This window comes from Oncorhynchus tshawytscha, linkage group LG05 (genome assembly GCF_018296145.1).
Source record: "Oncorhynchus tshawytscha isolate Ot180627B linkage group LG05, Otsh_v2.0, whole genome shotgun sequence".
In the NCBI taxonomy this organism is placed as follows: Eukaryota; Metazoa; Chordata; class Actinopteri; order Salmoniformes; family Salmonidae; genus Oncorhynchus; species Oncorhynchus tshawytscha.
The window spans coordinates 65,942,255-65,965,222 of NC_056433.1; the positions used below are offsets into that span (position 1 = coordinate 65,942,255).

At 43.7% G+C, this 22,968-nt stretch overlaps 1 protein-coding gene across 4 annotated transcripts in view; it reads right to left on the minus strand.

The window, feature by feature from the left end:
- Nucleotides 1–793: 793 nt before the first annotated feature.
- Nucleotides 794–22,968, minus strand: part of LOC112251155 (discoidin domain-containing receptor 2-like) — a 54,182-nt gene continuing 32,007 nt past the window's right edge. The window contains exons 3-17 of one of the 4 annotated variants that reach the window (XM_042322262.1): nucleotides 15,911–16,013; nucleotides 11,411–11,642; nucleotides 11,082–11,229; nucleotides 10,855–10,957; nucleotides 9,748–9,931; nucleotides 9,039–9,279; nucleotides 8,837–8,908; nucleotides 8,558–8,670; nucleotides 8,111–8,279; nucleotides 7,695–7,933; nucleotides 7,232–7,359; nucleotides 6,829–7,026; nucleotides 6,485–6,719; nucleotides 3,614–3,763; nucleotides 794–3,514 (exon numbers count right to left, since the gene is read on the minus strand). In XM_042322262.1, the coding sequence (XP_042178196.1) occupies nucleotides 3,383–3,514; nucleotides 3,614–3,763; nucleotides 6,485–6,719; nucleotides 6,829–7,026; nucleotides 7,232–7,359; nucleotides 7,695–7,933; nucleotides 8,111–8,279; nucleotides 8,558–8,670; nucleotides 8,837–8,908; nucleotides 9,039–9,279; nucleotides 9,748–9,931; nucleotides 10,855–10,957; nucleotides 11,082–11,229; nucleotides 11,411–11,642; nucleotides 15,911–16,013 (2,447 nt within the window). In that variant the 3' untranslated portion in view covers nucleotides 794–3,382. Of the gene's footprint in view, nucleotides 3,515–3,613; nucleotides 3,764–6,484; nucleotides 6,720–6,828; nucleotides 7,027–7,231; nucleotides 7,360–7,694; nucleotides 7,934–8,110; nucleotides 8,331–8,557; nucleotides 8,695–8,836; nucleotides 8,909–9,038; nucleotides 9,280–9,747; nucleotides 9,932–10,854; nucleotides 10,958–11,081; nucleotides 11,230–11,410; nucleotides 11,643–15,910; nucleotides 16,014–22,968 lie in introns of all 4 variants that reach the window. The other 3 variants (XM_024421941.2, XM_024421942.2, XM_024421943.2) reach the window with 3 other exon arrangements.

The following is a 22,968-nucleotide window of genomic DNA, read 5'->3' on the forward strand; positions in this document are numbered from 1 at the left end:
AAAATCATGGGCATTAACATGGAGTTGGTCCCCGTTTGCCTCTACTCTTTTGGGAAGGTGGGCTAGAGGGAAAACCTGCAGGAAGGTTTCGCTCCAGGAAAGGGTTTGGTTTCACTAGCTACCACAGCCACAGCCACAGCCACAAAGTCAAAGTTGTATATATAAAATCAGCTTTTTGGTCTTAATTTAAGGTCAGGGTTAGGCATAAGGTTAAGGATACGGTTGGATTTAAAATCACACTTTAAATAAAATAAATTGTAGAAATAGGCGGAGGGGCTCTGGTAACTAGTGACGACGCGAATCTATTTACAGTAACAGCGCTGTCCACTAGTCTAGCGGAGAAAGAGAAAGTTGCAATAAACTTGTTTCCTTCACCGATACAGTAATAAAACCAAGACGTGTATATTTACGTGTTCGCTCCGGTAACTAACACGCCCTCGGTAATTATCGCTTGTTTAAATCAATAGAATTATATATAAATACAGCAACAATTTGTCCACAAACTGTAGAGTACGACGTTGAAATCAGACTACTGCCCCTTGCTAACACCGCATCCTATGGTATGATTGGGCGACATCCTAGCCCCAGCCAATAGCGTTTAGACTACTGTCAGCCCAGACATAGGAAAATAAGAGTAGATTGAGTAGAAAATCCTGTCTTTGTCTGGTTGAGTAGAAAATCCTGTCGAAGTCTGTCACATAGTCATATCCTGAACTCTGTGATTCACATAAACCTATATCCATTGGTCACATGAATGTAGTCTTTATTGTAAATCAAAACAACAGACAATGCATCATTTAGGTGATTTGTTTTATTTCGTCTGTAACAAATTATCTCCATGACAAATCAGACAAAATTCAATGTTTTAATTGATTAAAAAAACATTTGAGTACAAAGATCTTATAAAACTCAACCACTATTTAATTTCCTTGTGCACTGACACACTAATAACCTCTATACAACTTCATTACTATACAATAAGTATGCCCTCATTTGCTTTATAGATGGAAATCTGTAATAATACAATAATAAAGCATTAAAACAAGCTGAAACATTGAGATGCTGTGAACAGGTCCCATTTTGGTCTTAAGGATATATATCAAGGCATGCTTCATCCATATTACTGACTATCAAACCATTACTATGGACTACAATATATGTACAAATATACTTCCCACAGGGCAATATAACATCAGTTCGTGGTCAAGAGAGAACCTGAAAATGATAAATGAAATACAGAAATAAAACATTAACTGACTTTTTAAATATTTCCTGTATATAGTACGCTTACTTACTTGATCGTGTAGTTCATAATTCCTATTCTTATTTCTCGTTTTTTTTTCCTATTAATACATTGTTATTGAAAGCCCATTGTTGGGTTTTGAGTTTGCAAGAAAAGCATTTCACTGTGCTTGTGCATGCGACATTAAAACTTGAATAGTGTTTGATTTGGGTCTCAGCCTATAACTGAACAACCTATAAAGATGGCCCATAATGACACCAGAATGTGAATAATAAGGTCCAGGGGCGAAGGTTGCTGACAAGAAGGAGAAGGCCCCTGAGTAAAGTTGCATCTGTGTGTGATTGTAGGAAGCAGGACATCAAAACTAAGCCTGTAGACCATGAATACAGGAGACAGGTTGATAACATATTGAAGTCATCTAGGGTTCAAACCTAAAGCTAATGGTGAAAGAATTGCATAATCATAATAGCTACTATAGTAACGGTCTTGTTGTACAACAACTGTCCTTGTGTGCAGTTGAGATTGTCTGAAATCATTCTGACTGATTATCATCCTCACCTTAACTCTATTCAGAAACCCTCTAATCACCGTTCAGCTCTCACTCTCTTTCAACAGAGATACATCATAAACAGTTGTCTTGTTCAGAACAACTGTGCATTTTAACACATTCAATACAACACAATGATAGCTTAGAACATTTGTTGTATCAAGGTAGCAAACACACTAACCATTTAAAAAATCTTTCTCTCTAGAAGCATCGTTTCCTAAAATTCCCTTTCCAAAGACCCATCAGAACTTAGTTAGCACATCCTCTCCCCTCCAGTCTGGATCCTGATTAGCACCATAATCTGCTCAGTATGGACTGAACATGAACCATGCAGTTTATTTATAATCTGTTCAGTATGGACTGAACATGGACCAGCACTAATGCAGTTTATTTATAATCTGCTCAGTATGGACTGAACATGGACCAGCACTAATGCAGTTTATTTATAATCTGCTCAGTATGGACTGAACATGGACCATCAGTAATGCATTTTATTTATAATCTGCTCAGTATGGACTGAACATGGACCATAAGTAATGCAGCTGATCTACGATCTGATTTGGACAGTTATTTGGTCACAAATATGAATGAGAACCAACATTTGTACACCCCACATTCCACAAAGCCTACTGTCATTTTCTGAAACTACTCTCGACTGAGATGTTTAACGAAATACAAAACTGAATCTAGAAAATTGCACAATGTACAACTTTGTACAAATTTTCCCATGCAAAAAGAAGCTGATCAGTACCCAAATATATAAACAGAAAGCAAACTGAAATATAAACAATACATAAATATCAATACAAAATATTACTATTTGAGATTTAACAAGATCTATTGAAGTACATACACACCAATGTCTTTGAGCACTCTTGGTCAAATTTCACTGGCAGACAATGTGGCAAAGTGTACTGCCAGAGAGTACTATAGCTGAGATATGGTCGAATGATGGTTATTGCCTGTTATGAATTTGTTCATCACTTGTAACTCTTTACTCAAAGCCAACAGATTAGATATGTTATATCTATATGACACATTATCAACAGATTCAAAATGGATGATAGTAAGTTAGGATCATGTAAAGAGTCATATAATTCATTGACTACATTACCATTATCCCTGTTACCTCTAAGCAAAGTGTACAAAGAAACGATCAGTGATTGAGATGAATAAACCTTGCAAAATAATAATAAAACTTTTAATGTATCAAAATTCTCCAAACTGAACACTGATGGTTTGCTTAATGAAGACATCTGATTTACATTCAAGTAGTCTTCTTAAAGAAAACACAATTGAATTCATAGACGTGGCATTACATTACACTGCATTAAACAAGGTGGAAACGTCATACTTATTTCTAGTACCATTTGGAATAAATGATACATTTTCAAAAGTGCAGAACTTTCATTGCTAGATTTCACTTTTACTTCTCTAGCTGAGACAACGGACAGCCATTTGTAATTTTTCTGTGCATCAAAAGTTGAACTGAGTTGACCCTTTGACTTATAGACCGATGCTTAATGTGTTGTTGATGCGTTTCATCCGTCTGTCTGTCTGTGTGTGTGTGTGCTGGCCCAGGGGTTCGGGCCCTAAGCTTGGCTTTCCAGCAGCACTCGGTGAATCTCCTGGAAGGAAGGCCTCTCCTTGGTGTTCCTTCTCCAACAACACAGCATGATCTTATACAAAGAGTCAGGACACAGCACTGGCTGGGGCAGGTAGATCTACAACAGATAGACAAGACAATAAGGTACAATAAAGTAGAACATAGGCAGGTACATCTGCAGCAAAAGAGAGTGAGTCAGTTTGAGTGTATCTCTCACCTGTCGTTTCTGGTCCCTGAAGAACTCCCCAGTGTTCTCTATGACCTGTTCATCAGTCAGCTGGGAGTAAGGCTGCTCCTTACAGAAGGTCAGGGTCTCCCACAGCGTCACCCCAAACGCCCACACGTCACTGGCTGTGGTGAACTTACCCTGGGAGTGAAGAGGCAGAACAACAGACATTAGGCTACATACGTTATTGAGTTTAGATGATTTGTAGGGGCTTATAAAGGGGATAGTTCAACTGATAACCAAATCCCTCATTCACAGGCCCATTACAGTAAACATACACTGAGTATACCATAGATTAGGAACCCCCCCCCCCCCATTTGTGTCAAGTTGTCTGGATGTCCTTTGGGTGGTGGACTATTCTTGATACACACAGGAAACTGTTAAGTGTGAAAAACCCAGAAGCGCTGCAGTTCTTGACACAAACCGGTGCGCCTGACACCGACTACCATACCCCGTTCAAAAGCACTCAAATCTTTTGTCTTGCCCATTCACCTTCTGAATGTCACACATACACAATCCATGTCTCAATTGTCTCAAGGCTTAAAATGTCTTCTTCAACCTTTCTCCTCCCTTCATCTACACTGATTGAAGTGGAAAAAACATTATGAACAGACTATGTTTGATCCCACACTTGGGACTCTGACTCTATTGGTTACACAGACTTTTGGCCTCCCATCCTGTTCTAACCACCTCTTGTTGGCTTAGTATTCATGTTACCTGATGAAATTGCTGTACAATATGATCTTGTTGCCATCTAATGCACATTCAAAGGTCATAAATCACCACTGCAGAGCTCTTCCTGTCCTATGCTGTGCCTTGATTCATGTCTGGAAATGTGCATGTACACCGTGACCCATCTACTGTTGCTAGCCTCAATTCTGACTTGTGGTCTGTGTTAACCTTTCTGGTTCGAACCTTTTCCGGCAAGACAGATCTTCCAAAGGTGGGGGAGTGGCAATCTTAACCAAGGATCACCTTCAGTGCTCGGTTGTCTCCACAAAGTCTGTCCCCAAACAATTTGATATGCTGGTTTTAAGCATTAAACTTTCAAATAGCTCTTTGTTGACTGTCGCTGGGTGCTATCGTCCTCCATCAGCACCAGCCTGTACCCTACCTGCCCTAAGCTCTCTCCTAGCCCCTTACACTAAGTCTGAATTTGTCCTGCTAGGTGACCTAAACTGGGACATGGTCTCCGAGGGGTCTTTGGCCTGGTTTGCTAACTACCTCTCTCAAAGAGTGCAGTGTATAAAGTCAGAACATCTGCTGTCTCAGCCAGTGGCTCTCACCAAGGGAGTACCACAAGACTCGATCCTAGGCCCTACGCTCATCTCAATTTACATCAACAACATAGCTCAGGCACTAGGGAGCTCTCTCATCCATTTATATGCAGATGATACAGTCTTATACTCAGCTGACCCTTCCCCGGATTTTGTGTTAAACGCACTACAACAAAGCTTTCTTAGTGTCCAACAAGTGTTGGACACTAGTGTTCTCTTAGTGTTCTCTGCCCTTAACCTTGTTCTGAACACTTCTAAAGCAAAGGTCATGTGGTTTGGTAAGAAGAATGCCCCTCTACCCACCAGTGTGATTACTACCTCTGAGGGTTTAGAGCTTGAGGTAGTCACTTCACACAAGTACTTGGGAATATGGCTAGACAGTGCACTGTCCTTCTGTCAGCACATATCAAAGCTGCAGGCTAAAGTTAAATCTAGACTTGATTTCCTCTATCGTAATCGCTCCTCTTTCACCCCAGCTGTCAAACTAATCCTGATTCAGATGACCATCCTAACCATCCTAACCATGCTAGATTACGGAGACATAATTTATAAATTGGCAGGTAAGGGTATTCTCGTGAGGCTAGATGTTCTTTACCATTCGGCCATCAGATTTGCCACCAATGCTCCTTATAGGACACCTCACTGGACTCTATACTCCTCTGTAAACTGGTCATCTCCGTATACCCGTCTCTGTAGACTCACTGGTCGATGCTTATTTATAAAACCCTCTTAGATAGGGGGAGGCCTGAGATATTTACTGCAGCCCTCATCCTTCACATACAACACCCATTCTGCCAGTCGCATCCCTGGGTCGCTCCTCTTTTCAGTTCGCTGCAGCTAGCGACTGGAACGAGCTGCAACAAACACTCAAACTCGACAGTTTTAACTCAATCTCTTCATTCAAAGACTCAATCATGGACACTCTTACTGACAGTTGTGGCTGCTTTGCGTGATGTATTGTTGTCTCTACCTTCTTGCCCTTGTGCTGTTGTCTGTGCCAAATAATGCTTGTACCATGTTTTGTGCCGCTACCATGTTGTGCCGCTGCCATGTTGTGCTGCTGCCATGTTGTGTTGCTACCATGTTGTGTTGCTACCATGTTGTTGTCATGTTGCTACCATACTGTGATGTCATGTGTTGCTGCCATGCTATGTTCTTGTCTTAGGTCTCTTTTCTGTAGTGTTGTGTTGTCTCTTGTCGTGATGTGTGTTTTGTCCTATATTTTTTTACATTTTTAATCCCAGCCCCCGTCCCTGCAGAAATCTTTTTGCTTTTTGCTAGGCCGTCATTGTAAATAAAAATTTGTTCTTAAATGACTTTCCTAGTTAAATAAAGGTAAAAAGAAAAAGAAAAAGTGAACTAAGGTACAGTGGGGCAAAAAAGTATTTAGTCAGCCACCATAACTTGCAAATAAATTCATTAAAAATCCTACAATGTGATTTTCTGGATTTTTCCCCTAATTTTGACTAAATGGCTGACTAAATACTTTTTTGCCCCACTGTATCTATTCCATATAAGACCACCAGGGGGCCACCACGTCTCACCAGCTTCTCCCTCCCTCCCCCTCTCCCTCCCTCAGTCCTACCAGCAGTATGCTCTCCCAGGACATCCATCGTATGGGCAGCACGGCCCGACCCTGGATGCGGTAGTAGTCTCCACTGTACAGGTTCCTGCTCATGCCAAAGTCAGCAATCTTGATGGTGTAGTTCTTCCCTACCAGACAGTTCCTCGTGGCCAGGTCTCTGTGGACAAAGTTAAGCGAGGAGAGGTACCTCATCCCTGAGGCAATCTGAGTGGCCATGTAGCGCAGGTCACTGTAGCTGGAGCAGAGGAGAGGCAGAGATGGAGAGAGTCAGCACCAGGAGAGGTGAAGAGATATACAGGATTACACACACACCCCTGTCCCAGCCTCCATCCCCTTTTCCCTACCCGACAGTGGTTACGTTGCTGATGAGTGCTATCTGTCCCTCAGGTTCATGGCGGGACAGGAACTGGTTGAGGTCACCGTTCTCCATGTACTCTGTGATCATGCAGAGGGGGTCGCTGCAGATACACACGGCCAGCAGACGGATGATGTTGGGGTCCTTCAGACGTGACATGATTTTAATCTCCTTCAGGAAGTCATTCCTGATTATAACACAGAGGTCAGCGGTTAGAGGTCAGTAGGGAGACTGAGAGCTTTGAATGATAAATAGGAATTAATCCCAAAACACACACATAAAACATGTGCTGAAAAAATCACTCAAAACATGTCTAAGTGGGCAATACATTTGGGAGCAGCAGAGGCAGACATTCACTGTGTTCTCTAATCAGGAGTGTGCTTCCCCCTCACCTGGCGTTTTTGTTAGCATCTGCTCTGAGCATCTTAACAGCAACCAGTACTGGCTGGTTGTCACTGATGTTGAAGGAGAAATCCTCATCTATAAACTCCTTCATGCCCTCTGCCTCACACAAGTGGACCTGTAGGGAGACGGAACATGGAGACTCTGATCAACGCACTACATCTAGTGGTCACTAACGATGGTTCTAAAGAGCCTGGAGACTCTGATCAACACACGACATCTAGTGGTCACTAACGATGGTTCTAACGATGGTTCTGAAGAGCCTGGAGACTCTGATCAACACACGACATCTAGTGTTCACTAATGATGGTTCTGAAGAGCCACAAAGGTTGTGCAAGCTTTTTCTTCAGCCTAAATTAATGACACTGATCAATATTGTGCATAAGAAATGAGTTGAATTAATGTAAATCAAACATGGCATTGATTACTATGTAATGTCCAGAGAGCACAAACCTCTCCAAACTGTCCCTCGCCCAGCTTCTCTTTGAAGGTGAGCAGTTTCCTGGGGAACTCTTCCACTGCCACGTCCTTCCCTGACAGCAGGTCCATGGTTAAAGCAGGGACAGCGTACGTGTTGCCCCCGGTTACGCCCTGCAGGTTGACGATGTCTGCCTCGGCATAGTGAGGGACTCCGTCCTGGGCAACTGTTGCAGTGGGAGCCTTGGAGGCTGTCACTGCTGTGCTGGTCAAAACTGATGCCAGAGAAAAGAGTTGAAGGTAGATTCAGCAATATGACATCATCATACACAATGGGGTGACTTCATGCTTACAGAATGAGCAGACATGATCATTTTTCAACCTCCTTAATTCAACTCTCTCATGTCGTTTCTGGTCATTTAAACTCTGCCTTGTGTGTCTGGTCTACTCACCGGCATCCTTGGAGGTGTGGGAGAACTCAGGTAGCATGCGTATGAGTCGTGAGGGTTCCTGGTAGTCAGGGCCCAGGGGGAAGATACGCTCGTAGGTGGAGCTAGACTCCTGCTCGCTGGGTGCTGACGATGATGTCGGGTTGTTGTGGCTGTAGGCGAACGTCTCGCTCTGTAGTGACAGACTAGCAGTTAGTTCATCGTCCAGCATCCGCCGCGAGGCCTAGAATAAAGGATGCTGGGGTAAAGAGACACATCTGACCAGCCTCGATTGATCAACACGTGGTAGGATTTATTTACCCAACTTTTAATAATATTTTACATTTCCGGATAGTAACAAACAGTCACAATAACTAACGTTCACAATTCAGAGAAATGGAGCATCAAAATGCTTTTTTGACTCAGGAAAAACTCATTTGTATGTATGTGTGACCAGGTGGCATCTCTCACCTTCTCCAGCATCTTCTGCCAGACCTGCCTCCAGAGGATGATGACAATGATGGCGACAAGGATAAGAATGATGGCCACCAGGCAGACAATCAGAATTCTGGTGTTGCTGTCATCTATTTTGTGGGTGGGGTCATCCCCTGGGGAGGGGATAGAGGAAGACATAATTTGATTGGATTACATAATTAAAGCAGGAAATGCTTTGCATGAAATGCATTGCTCACGGGTGGGAGTGTGTGTTACAGCTTGTGTTTGTGTGATGCATGTGGAGTGGGCACTGACCTGGTTGAGTGCTAGTGGGGGGGCTGCTGCCGGTCTTGGGGGGTGCCAGGGTAGTGTTGTACATGGCTGTGTCTGGAAGAGCAGAGACAGACGTGAATCACAACAAAGAACAGATAATAGTTTACTGTTCATATTGAAAGGGGTGTTCTCTATACACGAGTTGGAGGTTATCTGAGGTGTGTGTACCGGTACACATGTTTACCTGACTGGAAGGTGATTTCGCTAAACATCATCCAGGCTTCAGCAAAGTAGAACTGGCACTTGATTGCGCTGGCCATATGATTGGCCAGAGAGATGGTGACGAAGCGGGCGCTGAGATTGACGTCATCCACCACGGGACTAAAGGAAAGGGGCGTGGCCTCCCAGTCAGCCTCAGAACGGAAGTAACACACCACCTGGCGGAATGCCTTGACATGCTTCATGAACATGTTGTTACAGTGCACCTAGAAACAGAGAAAGAGAGAGACAGAAAGAGAGATGGGAGAGCAAGAGGGGTATATGTTGTTACAGTGAAACAGGTTATTACAGTCAACCTGCAGGAAAAACGTTTTAGGGCGATGGAAATAGGGTCAAGCTGAAAGATTCGGAAATGCAATGCCTGTTATTTGGGAGGTGGTGTACACTTGAAATACCAGCTGGAGTAGCAAGAAATGGGACGAGTGGCCTAGCGGTCTAAGGCACTGCATCTCAATGCTAGAGGCGTCACTACAGACCCTGGTTCGATTCCAGTCGGTATCACAACAGGCACAATTGGCCCAGTGTCGTCTGGTTTAGGGTTTGGCTGGGGTAGGCCGTCATTGTAAATAAGAATTTGTTCTTAACTGACTTACCTAGTTAAATAAATAAATAAAGGTAAAAAAATAAAAAATAAAAAGAGGTTGTCTGCCTCCCCCCAATCCTTTCACACACACCTTCATGGTGGTGAAATTGCGAGTGCGGTCAAACTCGAACATGATCTCCACATATCCATTGGGAAAGCTCTCATTAGTCCATCCCACGTAGTCGTAACCAGGCCACACATTGTAGACGTGGCTGTGGGTGAAGTCATCTAATCCACACATTCCATCAGTCAGCTGGCCTAGCCCCTCCGTCATACTGGGGATGGAGAAGGAAAAGGAGAGAGGAGATGAAGATAGAGCTCAGTGTTGGAGTATTTTGAGGTAGTCAAAATACAAAGTAAAAATCTCTAGAAAACTTTGTTTCTGTGGTGAACAAGAGAGGCTGTGGCTGAACTATCCTTTTAAGGAGACCTGGCGACATGTAAACAACTACTTGACCACCTTGCTTCCCTCCACCCACCACTAGGTGGTAGCATCATATTATCCACCACCCTCAATATCTCATCTTGGCTGTGGTATCAAAACAGCCATTTTCTCTTCTTGGACTACTTTAACAGACTCAAACTCAGAGAGCGAGAGGAGAAAGAAAGAGAGAGGGAAAGAGACTTCCTGACTACTATAGCAGAGACAAACTGATGGCAGTGTCATGGAGGATATTGTTCAGCACACAGTGACTCAAACACTAACACAGAACGGAACGGAAGGATACCCAAATAGTCATTTATGCTCCCAAGAAGTCAGGTTTAATTCCAAAGACACTTAATCAAACTCTTCCACGCGTTCATGGATCAGAAGCCATCCGTGGGTGTAATTGTTTGTGTGTGTGTGTTCCTAACACTCCATTGCACAACTGCACAGAGAAAAATTACGTGTGTGTGTGTGTGTGTGTGTGTGCGTGGCATAACCACAGTGATCCATGCCACGGTCTACATCCTGCCAAAACTATGGCAACCAGGCAACAACAGGGCCAGTGTGGAACCAAGGCTCAGAGGTTGGTGAAGGAAAGACAAAAGGAGGAGGAGGAATAACAGAGAATGAGGTTGGATGAACCGAGAGAGGAGGGATATATTGAGAGGCGGAATGAGGAGGAGGAAAAAACAAGGACAAGGAGATGAAGGAAAAGAGGAGCAGCAAGATGACGAGGGAGGACGAGAAGGAAAAGGAGTTATGCACACCCACCTGTAGATGATGGCTCCATCATACACCGAGTCATTGAGGTGGACAGGCTGGCCCTCCAGACTCATCTGTTCTCCTGCTGGGGCGTTGTAGGACACCAGACCATCTGACATAGAGAGAGACTGCATTAGCCCACTGAGCTAAAGCCTAGGCAGCGAGTTTGCCCAACTCTGTCTACCTATGGCTCAGAGCTCCTCCTCCTATCCCTTTCTCCTCTCCATCTGTCTTACCAAGCCACTCACAGCCGTAGAGCTCTACCCTCATGCAGACGTTCATGGAGTGGTCTGAGACGGGCATGAACCTCACGAAGCGGGCGATGATCGGAGGCTCCAGGTCCTTCAGCACAATGTCATATGCATTCCTGTTTCCCTCTATCACCTACAGCCATGAATCAATCAACCAATTAGCCTAAATAATAAGAAATAAATCACACATTCCAGTTCCCCTTAACCACCGGAGAGTGACGTCACAAATCACCAAAATTACCATTATCAATGTATTAACATTTTTATATTCCTGTCCTCCTTGTCAATCATTAATCATGTAAATCAATAATCACCTGTTTGCCCTGTCTGTTCCTCCAGGAAATCCAGCGGCTGCCGTCACGGCTATATTTAATCTTGTACATCTGGGCGAACTCGTTGCCGATGCCCCCTGCGTGGCGGCCCTGGGTGCCCACCAGGGTGATGAAGTGGAGGGAACGCAGGTCTATCTGGAGGAACTCCTTTAGACTGTCTGGTTCAACCGTTATCTCTGGACACCACGCACCATCACCCTCCTCAAAGTCTAACCTGAGGGTGGGAGATAAAGGGGTGGAGAGGATGGGACAGAGAGGAAGGGGTGAAGAGGGTTGGAGATAAAGGGGTGGAGAGGATGGGACAGAGAGGAAGGGGTGAAGAGGGTGGGAGATAAAGGGGTGGAGAGGATGGGACAGAGAGGAAGGGGTGAAGAGGGTGGGAGATAAAGGGGTGGAGAGGATGGGACAGAGAGGAAGGGATGAAGAGGGTGGGAGATAAAGGGGTGGAGAGGATGGGACAGAGAGGAAGGGGTGAAGAGGGTGGGAGATAAAGGGGTGGAGAGGATGGGACAGAGAGGAAGGGGTGAAGAGGGTGGGAGATAAAGGGGTGGAGAGGATGGGTAGGGGGCGGGGGTGGAGAGGGTGGGAGATAAAGGGGTGGAGAGGATGGGACAGAGAGGAAGGGGTGAAGAGGGTGGGAGAGAGAGGAGGGGGTGGAGAGGGGAGGAGAGGGAGAGAGCAGGAATAAAAAGGAGAGTAGCGAGAAAGGGAGGCGGTGAACACAGATAGAGAGAAAGGGAGGAGGGAACAGAGAGAGAGAGAGAGAGATGGAGGGAAAGGGAAGAGAAAAGGGAGAGAGAGGTCAGTGGAAATTGTGGTGTGTGGATGTCAGTTCATACAGTCTGTTAAACAAACACATTTGTCGTAAATTAATGTGAAAGTGTTCATGTAAGGTTGAGCTGGCAGGGGAGAGGGGAGGCTAGCCAGAATAAAACTATGCTGTCCAGAACAGAACCTAGATTACATCAGTCTAAAAATGAGAGCAGGCCACCCATTCTCCAACAAGCACACATGCACACGCAATCTCCCTGTTTCTTATTTTTCTCTCTCACTCTTTCCAGGCTTAACCATGTGTTTTTTTTACACACAGGGAGCAGAAACTGATACCCAGTAAACTGAAAACACACACACACAATCTTGAAAACAGTTTGTGAGTGTATATGAATGTGTATGAGTGTTTGTGTGTGTAGTTGTGGGGGTGCCTGCATGTGTCCAGTCCACAATCGAAATTGAGAGGTATTTATGGATGTATATGTGTGTTTGTGTGTGTCATTGGCGGCCAGTGCCACTTAAGATGAGGGAGGATGATAATTGTTGTTATGAGCATGGCCTTATTTCTATTACAGCATAATGGATGACTGTCATTCATATTCCATTCACCCAGATCAATGTAACATCAATAGGTTTAGGCTATTACATGATACTCTAATTTCCCCTATACACATTGTTGTGTCTCTGGCATCATTAAAGTGAAGACTGTTATTTTATCAAATCAATTCTCTGTAATTATTATTACGTGATTAAACTAAACATGTAAATGTAATTAACTACGAAGTTGGGGCACCAAGGAAAATCTTCAGATTACAAAGTTATAATTTTCCTAATATAACTCTTCAGATATTTTAATATCTGATCAAATAGTCTTCTAATTAATAAATAATTCTTTACCTCACGTTAGTCTCATTCCAAACATTGTAAATTGTTGGTTATCTGGACAAACCCAGCCTTTACTATGAATCATCCATACACCAATTGTCTTAATCATTTATTTACTAACTAAGTAAATAATCACAGAAATGCATAAACAAACAAACAGTAGATATGGTTACAAGGAAATGATAGGGGAGGTTGCCTAGTGGGCTAAGCCGATATGACGGCTTGGTGAACAAACGGAAGTGGGTGTGGACTGAGAAAGGCGGGAAAGACAAATATGAAATGCTAATCCTCTGCACACGAACGCTCACTCATTCGAGAATAATTGCAATCAATATATATTTACGCTCAGTGTGTCGTCGTGATCTCTGTTGGAATTGTCCGTCTTTCTTCAGAGTACCATTCAGAAATGTTCTCATGGTATAGATATTTCGGCAGTTGTCGGTCTTCGCATCCCAGGTTGACATAATTTCTAGCTGCAGACTAGTAATTAGTATCTAAGATTTGCTCTTATTCTGTCAGGATCGATAGTCTCAGAGTTGAACCATTTCCCGCGTGTAGCCAATGCTTCACGTGGTATGGTTAGGAATTCAACAACCATTAATCCTAAGCTTAAACTGAGATTTTTGTGGTCTCTACTCAAACCTTTGACCCCTCAGCTGACTGAGGTATGTACGGTCTGAAGAGGATTTCTTCAGGAGGGGGTTTTATTCGTAACAGTAGAAAAGTGCTGTTCTATGACACCAGATCATGTCTGTGCTCACGGGGCAGGCCAATGACTTAGTTAAACTTTAAAGGGAATACAATTATATTTCATTGAAGGTTTAACATCACCTTACATCATTTCACAAATAGTTTAATCTTTCCTCTTTCATTTTATACAAGAATTAGATGCAAACCATAATTGAGAAAAGTACATATACAGAGATATAGTCATGTGTGTTTCCTGTCCTCTCTGAGGTCACCAAATGAAACACACTCGTCATACGCATCCCTTAAGTGTCCACGGACCATTCCCACAAGTGGACATTTTGTATCAAATCCTCATTTTGGGGATTTATGAGTTCGCCATGTGAAATCCTTTGTTCTCTCTGTGTCTCTTTCTGCATGGCCAGGGGGAGAGAGTCTCCTCCAGGAATTTACAACCTGAGATAACAGAACCTGGGTGTAGGAGAGAGAGAGGGGCCACTAGCTAAACCCAAAAAGGGCCACATCATGACACCATCATGAGGTTGCTACAACCTAGCCTATGAATGAAAGTTTACAATGTAGCTGGGTGCACAGGTAGAGAGTAATCAAGGTGACAGACAGTGACACATTCAATACCGCCTTGCACACTCTTGCCTGCATCTAGATGATTTTGGGAGTAATCATTAGTCCAACAGTTGAAAATATGAATTTCTATTGGACAAATTCAGTTTTTTTTTTATCCCTGCGTCTTTCCGTTAGCTTCCGTTTAAGAAACGTTTTCAACAGAATCAGCGTAGAGTTCACTTTCATAGCAGTCACATAAAAACAGCATGATCACTTTGCTTGTAATATATATATATTATATATATATACAGTGGGGCAAAAAAGTATTTAGTCAGCATAATTTGCAAATAAATTCATAAAAAATCCTACAATGTGGTTTTCTGGATTTTGTTTTCTCATTTTGTCTGTCATAGTTGAAGTGTACCTATGATGAAAATTACAGGCCTCTCTCATCTTTTTAAGTGGGAGAACTTGCACAATTGGTGGCTGACTAAATACATTTTTGCCCCACTGTATATATAATTCCTTCCCACAACCATCTATGTGCTCTCCTCTCACCTTGTCTCTTTGCTTGTGGACTTGTGCACAACACATCAGTTGTCTGTAACCAGGCAAAAAAATACCTTTCCAACGAAACCCTCATATCATGACCGCTACACAAATCCTACATCGTTGTCACATCATAGTAAGCATAGCTACTAGAACTAACTCATTAGTAAACCCACTACAATCATGCAGTACAGTGTACTGTCAGAAAGCAGATTAGCAGTTACACCGGTGGGCCGGTGGCAATGAATTAATAAAACCAAAAGCTTACCTTGACTTAGAAGAGTTCCCGTGTTGGATAGCCATTGCCTGCTAGCTAACATAGCATACCTCTCTTTTTGAGCCAGGTGTTTGAGTAGGCTAAACTAGCTAGCTGCATATGCTAGCTAAATGAAAGTTTTAAAAAATACAACCAAATATAGTTAGCGCTCTCTCTCTCTCTTGCTTCTCCTTAATTTAGGAATAAATGAATTTGTTCAAAACTGTTCAACTATTGTCTTCCTCTCTCATTGAGTCAACTACTCACCACATTTTATGCACTGCACTGCAGTGCTAGCTAGCTTTAGTTGATGCTTTCAGCAATAGATTCATTATCTGATCTTTTGATTGGATGGACAGCATGTCAGTTCATGCAGCAAGAGCTCTGATAGGTTGGAGGACGTCCTCTGGAAGTTGACATAATTACTGTGCAAGTCTATAGAAAGGGGTGAGAACCATGAGCCTCGTAGGTTTTATATTGAGGTCAATGTACCTAGAGGAAGACAGAAGCTAGCTGTCCACCGGCTACACCATGGTGTTACCCTACAGAGTGCTGTTGAGGATACTGTAGACCTTCAATGCAAAACAGTGTGTTTTAATCAGTTATTTGGTGATGTGAATATATTTAGCATAGTCTTATCTAAAAAGGATAACTTTAATGTTTCACTATTTCATTTGTGTGAAATTCACTGAGGAGGATGGTACTCCCCTTCCTCCTCTGAGGAGCCTCCACTGTGGGTGTGTGTCCGCGCACATGTGTGTATACAGTACCTGCCGTATCTAGCAGCTGTAGACTCAGACCACTGACTGGAGGCAGAGATGTCTTCATCCTGAATTTGTCCTCCGGACATCCCCAGAGGGTACCGACACACACCTACAACACAACTCAGCTTTTAGTACAAGCATGCATGTGCGCACCCATGTAAATCCACACATATATGCAAAGCATATACAGTTGAAGTCGGAAGTTTACATACACCTTAGCCAAACACATTTAAACTCAGTTTTTCACACCCTGACATGTAATCCTAGTAATAATTCCCTGTCTTAGGTCAGTTAGGATCACCACTTTATTTTAAGAATGTGGAATGTCAGAATAATAGTAGAGAGAATTATTTATTTCAGCTTTTATTTCTTTCATCACATTCCCAGTGGGTTCAGAAGCTTACACTCAATTAGTATTTGGTAGCATTGTCTTTAAATTGTTTAACTTGGGTCAAATGTTTTGGGTAGCCTTCCACAAGCTTCCCACAATAAGTTGGGTGAATTTTGGCACATTCCTCCTGACAGAGCTGGTGTAACTGAGTCAGGTTTGTTGGCCTCCTTGCTTGCATATGCTTTTTTAGTTCTGCCCACAAATGTTCTATAGGATTGAGGTCAGGGCTTTGTGATGGCCACTCCAATACCTTGACTTTGTTGTCCTCAAGCCATTTTGCCACAACTTTGGAAGTATGCTTGGGGTCATTGTCCATTTGAAAGACCCATTTGCGATTTAACTTCCCGACTGATGTCTTGAGATGTTGCTTCAATATATCCACATAATTTTCCTATTGATGCCATCTATTTTGTGAAGAGCACCAGTCCCTCCTGCAGCAAAGCACCGCCACAACTTGATGCTGCCACACCCGTCCTTCACGGTTGGGATGGTGTTCTTCAGCTTGCAAGCCTCCCCCTTTTTCCTCCAAACATAACGATGGTCATTACGGCCAAACAGTTCTATTTTTGCTTCATCAGACCAGAGGACATTTCTCCAAAAAGTACAATGTTTGTCCCCATGTGCAGTTGATAACCAGTCTGGCTTTTTTATGGCTGTTTTGGAGTAGTAGCTTCTTCCTTGCTGAGCGGCCTTTTAGGTTATGTCGATATAGGACTTGTTTTACTATGGACATAGATACTTTTGTACCCTATTGTACCTATTGTTCTGGGATTTATTGGCACTTTTCGCACCAAAGTACATGAATGTCTAGGAGACAGAACGCGTCGCCTTCCTGAGCTGTATGACAGCTGTGTGGTCCCATGGTGTTTATACTTGCGTATTATTGTTTGTACAGATGAACGTGGTAAGAAGAGGGGCGGGGGCGTATGCCTTATGGCTAACGTGACATGGTGTGATGAAAGAAACATACAGGAACTCAAATCCTTCTGTTCACCTGATTTAGAATTCCTCACAATCAAATGTAGACCGCATTATCTACCAAGAGAACTCTCTTCGATTATAATCACAGCCGTATATATCCCCCCCCCCAAGCAGACACATCGATGGCTCTGAACGAACTTTATTTAACTCTTTGCAAACTGGAAACCATTTATCCGGAGGCTGCATTCATTGTAGCTGGGGATTTTAACAAGGCTAATCTGAAAACAAGACTCCCTAAATTTTATCATCATATCGATTGCGCAACCAGGGGTGGAAAGACCTTGGATCATTGTTACTCTAACTTCCGCGACGCATATAAGGCCCTGCCCCGCCCCCCTTTCGGAAAAGCTGACAACGACTCCATTTTGTTGATCCCTGCCTACAGACAGAAACTAAAACAAGAGGCTCCCACGCTGAGGTCTGTCCAACGCTTGTCTGACCAAGCTGACTCCACACTCCAAGACTGCTTCCATCACGTGGACTGGGAGATGTTTCGTATTGCGTCAGATAACAATATTGACAAATACGCTGATTCGGTGTGCGAGTTCATTAGAACGTGCGTTGAAGATGTCATTCCCATAGCAACGATTAAAACATTCCCTAACCAGAAACCGTGGATTGATGGCAGCATTCGCGTGAAACTGAAAGCGCGAACCACTGCTTTTAATCAGGGCAAGGTGTCTGGTAACATGGCGAATACAAACAGTGCAGCTATTCCCTCCGCAAGGCTATCAAACAAGCTAAGCGTCAGTACAGAGACAAAGTAGAATCTCAATTCAACGGCTCAGACACAAGAGGCATGTGGCAGGGTCTACAGTCAATCACGGACTACAGGAAGAAATCCAGCCCAGTCACGGACCAGGATGTCTTGCTCCCAGGCAGACTAAATAACTTTTTTGCCCGCTTTGAGGACAATACAGTGCCACTGACACGGCCTGCAACGAAAACATGCGGTCTCTCCTTCACTGCAGCCGAGGTGAGTAAGACATTTAAACGTGTTAACCCTCGCAAGGCTGCAGGCCCAGACGGCATCCCCAGCCGCGCCCTCAGAGCATGTGCAGACCAGCTGGCCGGTGTGTTTACGGACATATTCAATCAATCCCTATACCAGTCTGCTGTTCCCACATGCTTCAAGAGGGCCACCATTGTTCCTGTTCCCAAGAAAGCTAAGGTAACTGAGCTAAACGACTACCGCCCCATAGCACTCACTTCCGTCATCATGAAGTGCTTTGAGAGACTAGTCAAGGACCATATCACCTCCACCCTACCTGACACCCTAGACCCACTCCAATTTGCTTACCGCCCAAATAGGTCCACAGACGATGCAATCTCAACCACACTGCACACTGCCCTAACCCATCTGGACAAGAGGAATACCTATGTGAGAATGCTGTTCATTGACTACAGCTCGGCATTCAACACCATAGTACCCTCCAAGCTCATCATCAAGCTCGAGACCCTGGGTCTCGACCCTGCCCTGTGCAACTGGGTACTGGACTTCCTGACGGGCCGCCCCCAGGTGGTGAGGGTAGGCAACAACATCTCCTCCCCGCTGATCCTCAACACTGGGGCCCCACAAGGGTGCGTTCTGAGCCCTCTCCTGTACTCCCTGTTCACCCACGACTGCGTGGCCACGCACGCTCCAACTCAATCATCAAGTTTGCGGACGACACAACAGTGGTAGGCTTGATTACCAACAACGACGAGACGGCCTACAGGGAGGAGGTGAGGGCCCTCGGAGTGTGGTGTCAGGAAAATAACCTCACACTCAACGTCAACAAAACTAAGGAGATGATTGTGGACTTCAGGAAACAGCAGAGGGAACACCCCCCTATCCACATCGATGGAACAGTAGTGGAGAGGGTAGCAAGTTTAAAGTTCCTCGTCATACACATCACAGACAAACTGAATTGGTCCACTCACACAGACAGCATCATGAAGAAGGCGCAGCAGCGCCTCTTCAACCTCAGGAGGCTGAAGAAATTCGGCTTGTCACCAAAAGCACTCACAAACTTCTACAGATGCACAATCGAGAGCATCCTGGCGGGCTGTATCACCGCCTGGTACGGCAACTGCTCCGCCCTCAACCGTAAGGCTCTCCAGAGGGTAGTGAGGTCTGCACAACACATCACCGGGGGCAAACTACCTGCCCTCCAGGACACCTACACCACCCGATGTTACAGGAAGGCCATAAAGATCATCAAGGACATCAACCACCCGAGCCACTGCCTGTTCACCCCGCTATCATCCAGAAGGCGAGGTCAGTACAGGTGCATCAAAGCTGGGACAGAGAGACTGAAAATCAGCTTCTATCTCAAGGCCATCAGACTGTTAAACAGCCACCACTAACATTGAGTGGCTGCTGCCAACACACTGACACTGACTCAACTCCAGCCACTTTAATAATGGGAATTGATGGGAAATGATGTAAATATATCACTAGCCACTTTAAACAATGCTACCTTATATAATGTTACTTACCCTACATTATTCATCTCATATGCATACGTATATACTGTACTCTATATCATCGACTGTATCCTTATGTAATACATGTATCACTAGCCACTTTAACTATGCCACTTTGTTTACATACTCATCCCACTTTGTTTACATACTCATCTCATATGTATATACTGTACTCGATACCATCTACTGTATCTTGCCTATGCTGCTCTGTACCATCACTCATTCATATATCCTTATGTACATATTCTTTATCCCCTTACACTGTGTATAAGACAGTAGTTTTGGAATTGTTAGTTAGATTACTTGTTGGTTATTACTGCATTGTCGGAACTAGAAGCACAAGCATTTCGCTACACTCGCATTAACATCTGCTAACCATGTGTATGTGACAAATAAAATTTGATTTGATTTGATTTGTATATGATCACGTCTCTATTATGCATGGAAATACTTGGGAACAGATTCCCCAAATGAAAATCACTTGGATCTAATTTCTTGGTGTTTTTACAGTTTATGTCTAACAATGAAAATGTAACCCCCCAAAAAAACGTTCTTTGGGGAGCCAAATAAAACCACACACAACCGAATTCGGCCCGCAGGTTGGGATCCCTAATATAGGCAATAGCTCAAGAAATATTCAGGTCTGGACCACCTCCGCTACACCAAGTTGTGTGGTAGTAACTTTTACAGGCTGACCACAATGCTCGCGTCTACATGTAGAAATCTACATTCTTCAATTATTGCATCCACACTGCTCGGGCGCGCCAACGAGCGTCTGCATTGCAAAGGACTAAAAGAGAAGTCAGTTCTATTTCTGACGCAGATCACGCTGCAAGTCCTGCCTCTCCCATCTCCTCATTGGTTTATAGAAGCAGGTACCCACGTGCCATCTCCTCATTGGTTATACCCACGTGGGTGACTGAAAGACAAACGAGGTCGTGGCGGTAATGCACCTAATTTATGAAAGTTGCCAATCGCAATATAAAGTCAAAAGAAGAAAAAGCCTAGGAGTAGAGATGACTAGAAATGATTCGGATGACCATTTTATGTGTGGATTAATTGTCGGAGTAGAGGACCTTGTGTATTTCAGGTAAAATAACAACTCAATGTTTATATCCCAGGATAAATTATCTAGTGACAGCAAGCTAGCTAAATTGGACAAATTAGCTAGCAACTGCAAGCTAGCTAGCTAAATTGCAATAAATGTTTAATGCTTTTCGACCTGTCCCCAAATTAATGTAATTGGTTAAGAGTTTGTTTTGATATTTTAACCTGCGTGTCATGATCGCGTTTGGTGTGGGGGGGACAAAATACATATATGCACGATGGCGCACGGCCGGTTTGGATTCTTTGTTACTGGTGGGAGTGCTGAGCTCTCAGACAAACCCATAGTCTGTATTGACCAGGCTTATCTGTCTAATCACAGACATACACCCGCCTTCTACTTTCTTCTACAATAAAAAAACGTTTATGTTTTGTCTTGCCTATTCACCGTCTGAATGGCACACATACACAGTCTGTGTCTCAATTGTCTGAAGGTTTTATAATCATTTTTTAACCTGTCTCCTCCCCTTCATATACACTGATTCAAGTGGATTTAACAAGTGGCATCAGTAAGGGATCATAGCTTTCACCTGGTCAGTCTCATGAAAAGATCAGGGGTTCTTAATGTTTTGTATACTCAGTGTAGATGGTATCTATTCACTTTTACAAGCCTGAAATAGAGTATCTTTTACTTTTGTTGCTGTTTCTAAGAGTAAAAATAAAAGGTGATTTTCCATCAATATAATCCCAGCAGGGCTGAGTGTATATTGAGTATTTATTGAGGTTTATGGTTTATAATCACTGCTTCAACTGTCTTCTCTACTCAGTAGAAAACTGATGTTAACAATTAACTTGAATACAACCCAACCAATGTCTTAGATGATTTTGCAGAACATTTCAGCAAACTGTATAGATGTCCTGTTTGAGTGTGAGTGTGTGGGTGTACAGTGTGAGTGTACAGTGTGAGTGTGTGGGTGTACAGTGTGAGTGTACAGTGTGAGTGTGTGGGTGTACAGTGTGAGTGTGTGGGTGTACAGTGTGAGTGTACAGTGTGAGTGTGTGGGTGTACAGTGTGAGTGTACAGTGTGAGTGTGTGGGTGTACAGTGTGAGTGTGTGGGTGTACAGTGTGAGTGTACAGTGTGAGTGTGTGGGTGTACAGTGTGAGTGTACAGTGTGAGTGTGTGGGTGTACAGTGTGAGTGTACAGTGTGAGTGTGTGGGTGTACAGTGTGAGTGTGTGGGTGTACAGTGTGAGTGTACAGTGTGAGTGTGTGGGTGTACAGTGTGAGTGTGTGGGTGTACAGTGTGAGTGTACAGTGTGAGTGTGTGGGTGTACAGTGTGAGTGTACAGTGTGAGTGTACAGTGTGTGCGCACAGGGTTGACTGTTCAGTAGGAGAGGCAGAGGAAATGCAAGGGGACACTTGGTGAGAGAGATAGAGTGTTTCTGTAGTGTACAGTATGATGGATGGTCACAGGGAGTAGAGGAGGTGGTGCAGGCCAGGGGGACTCTCCCTTCAGCATGGCCCCTCAGCTCAGCTCTGTCTGAGACACAGGAAAGTCTTTGTGAAACTGCCAGAAACAGCACACAGAACACACAATGCTCAAGGCCCTTTCTGTCCTCCCTCGCTTTTTTATCCTTCCTTTCTGTCCTCCCTCTCTCTTACAAATATTTGCTTAAAAGTCAAGATGGGGAAACCTTGCAGAGTTCATCCTGGCAGTGATGGTGAGATTCAATTCAGAAAGAGATCAGTCCCAAAACAAAAAATTATTCCTGATGTGAGACTGCCTTTTTTCTCCTCTGCAGATCCCTGATCCTCCCTTCCATCCTCCCCCTTTCTTTATCTTCCCCTGACCTCCTCCATCCCTCCCCTCCCTCATGCCCCAACAGACATCAGCCATAATCATCACACACTTCTCATATTTCCAGTCTATTTGTGGTAATCTTGGTAATATAATTGCAATCAAATGTGATAACATCTGCAATTGTATTTGGAAACATTTAATTGGCTCTCCAGGCAGTTCAGATACTCGATCCTGGCCCCCCAGGTTTGGGAAACCCTTCCATAAGTGAGAAAAACATCCATAACATTTTTACTGCAGTTTACTCACCTCTGGTAAAATAATGTTTCAAATAAAATCACGCTGCAGATTATAGTATATTTGATAATTTTTCACAGA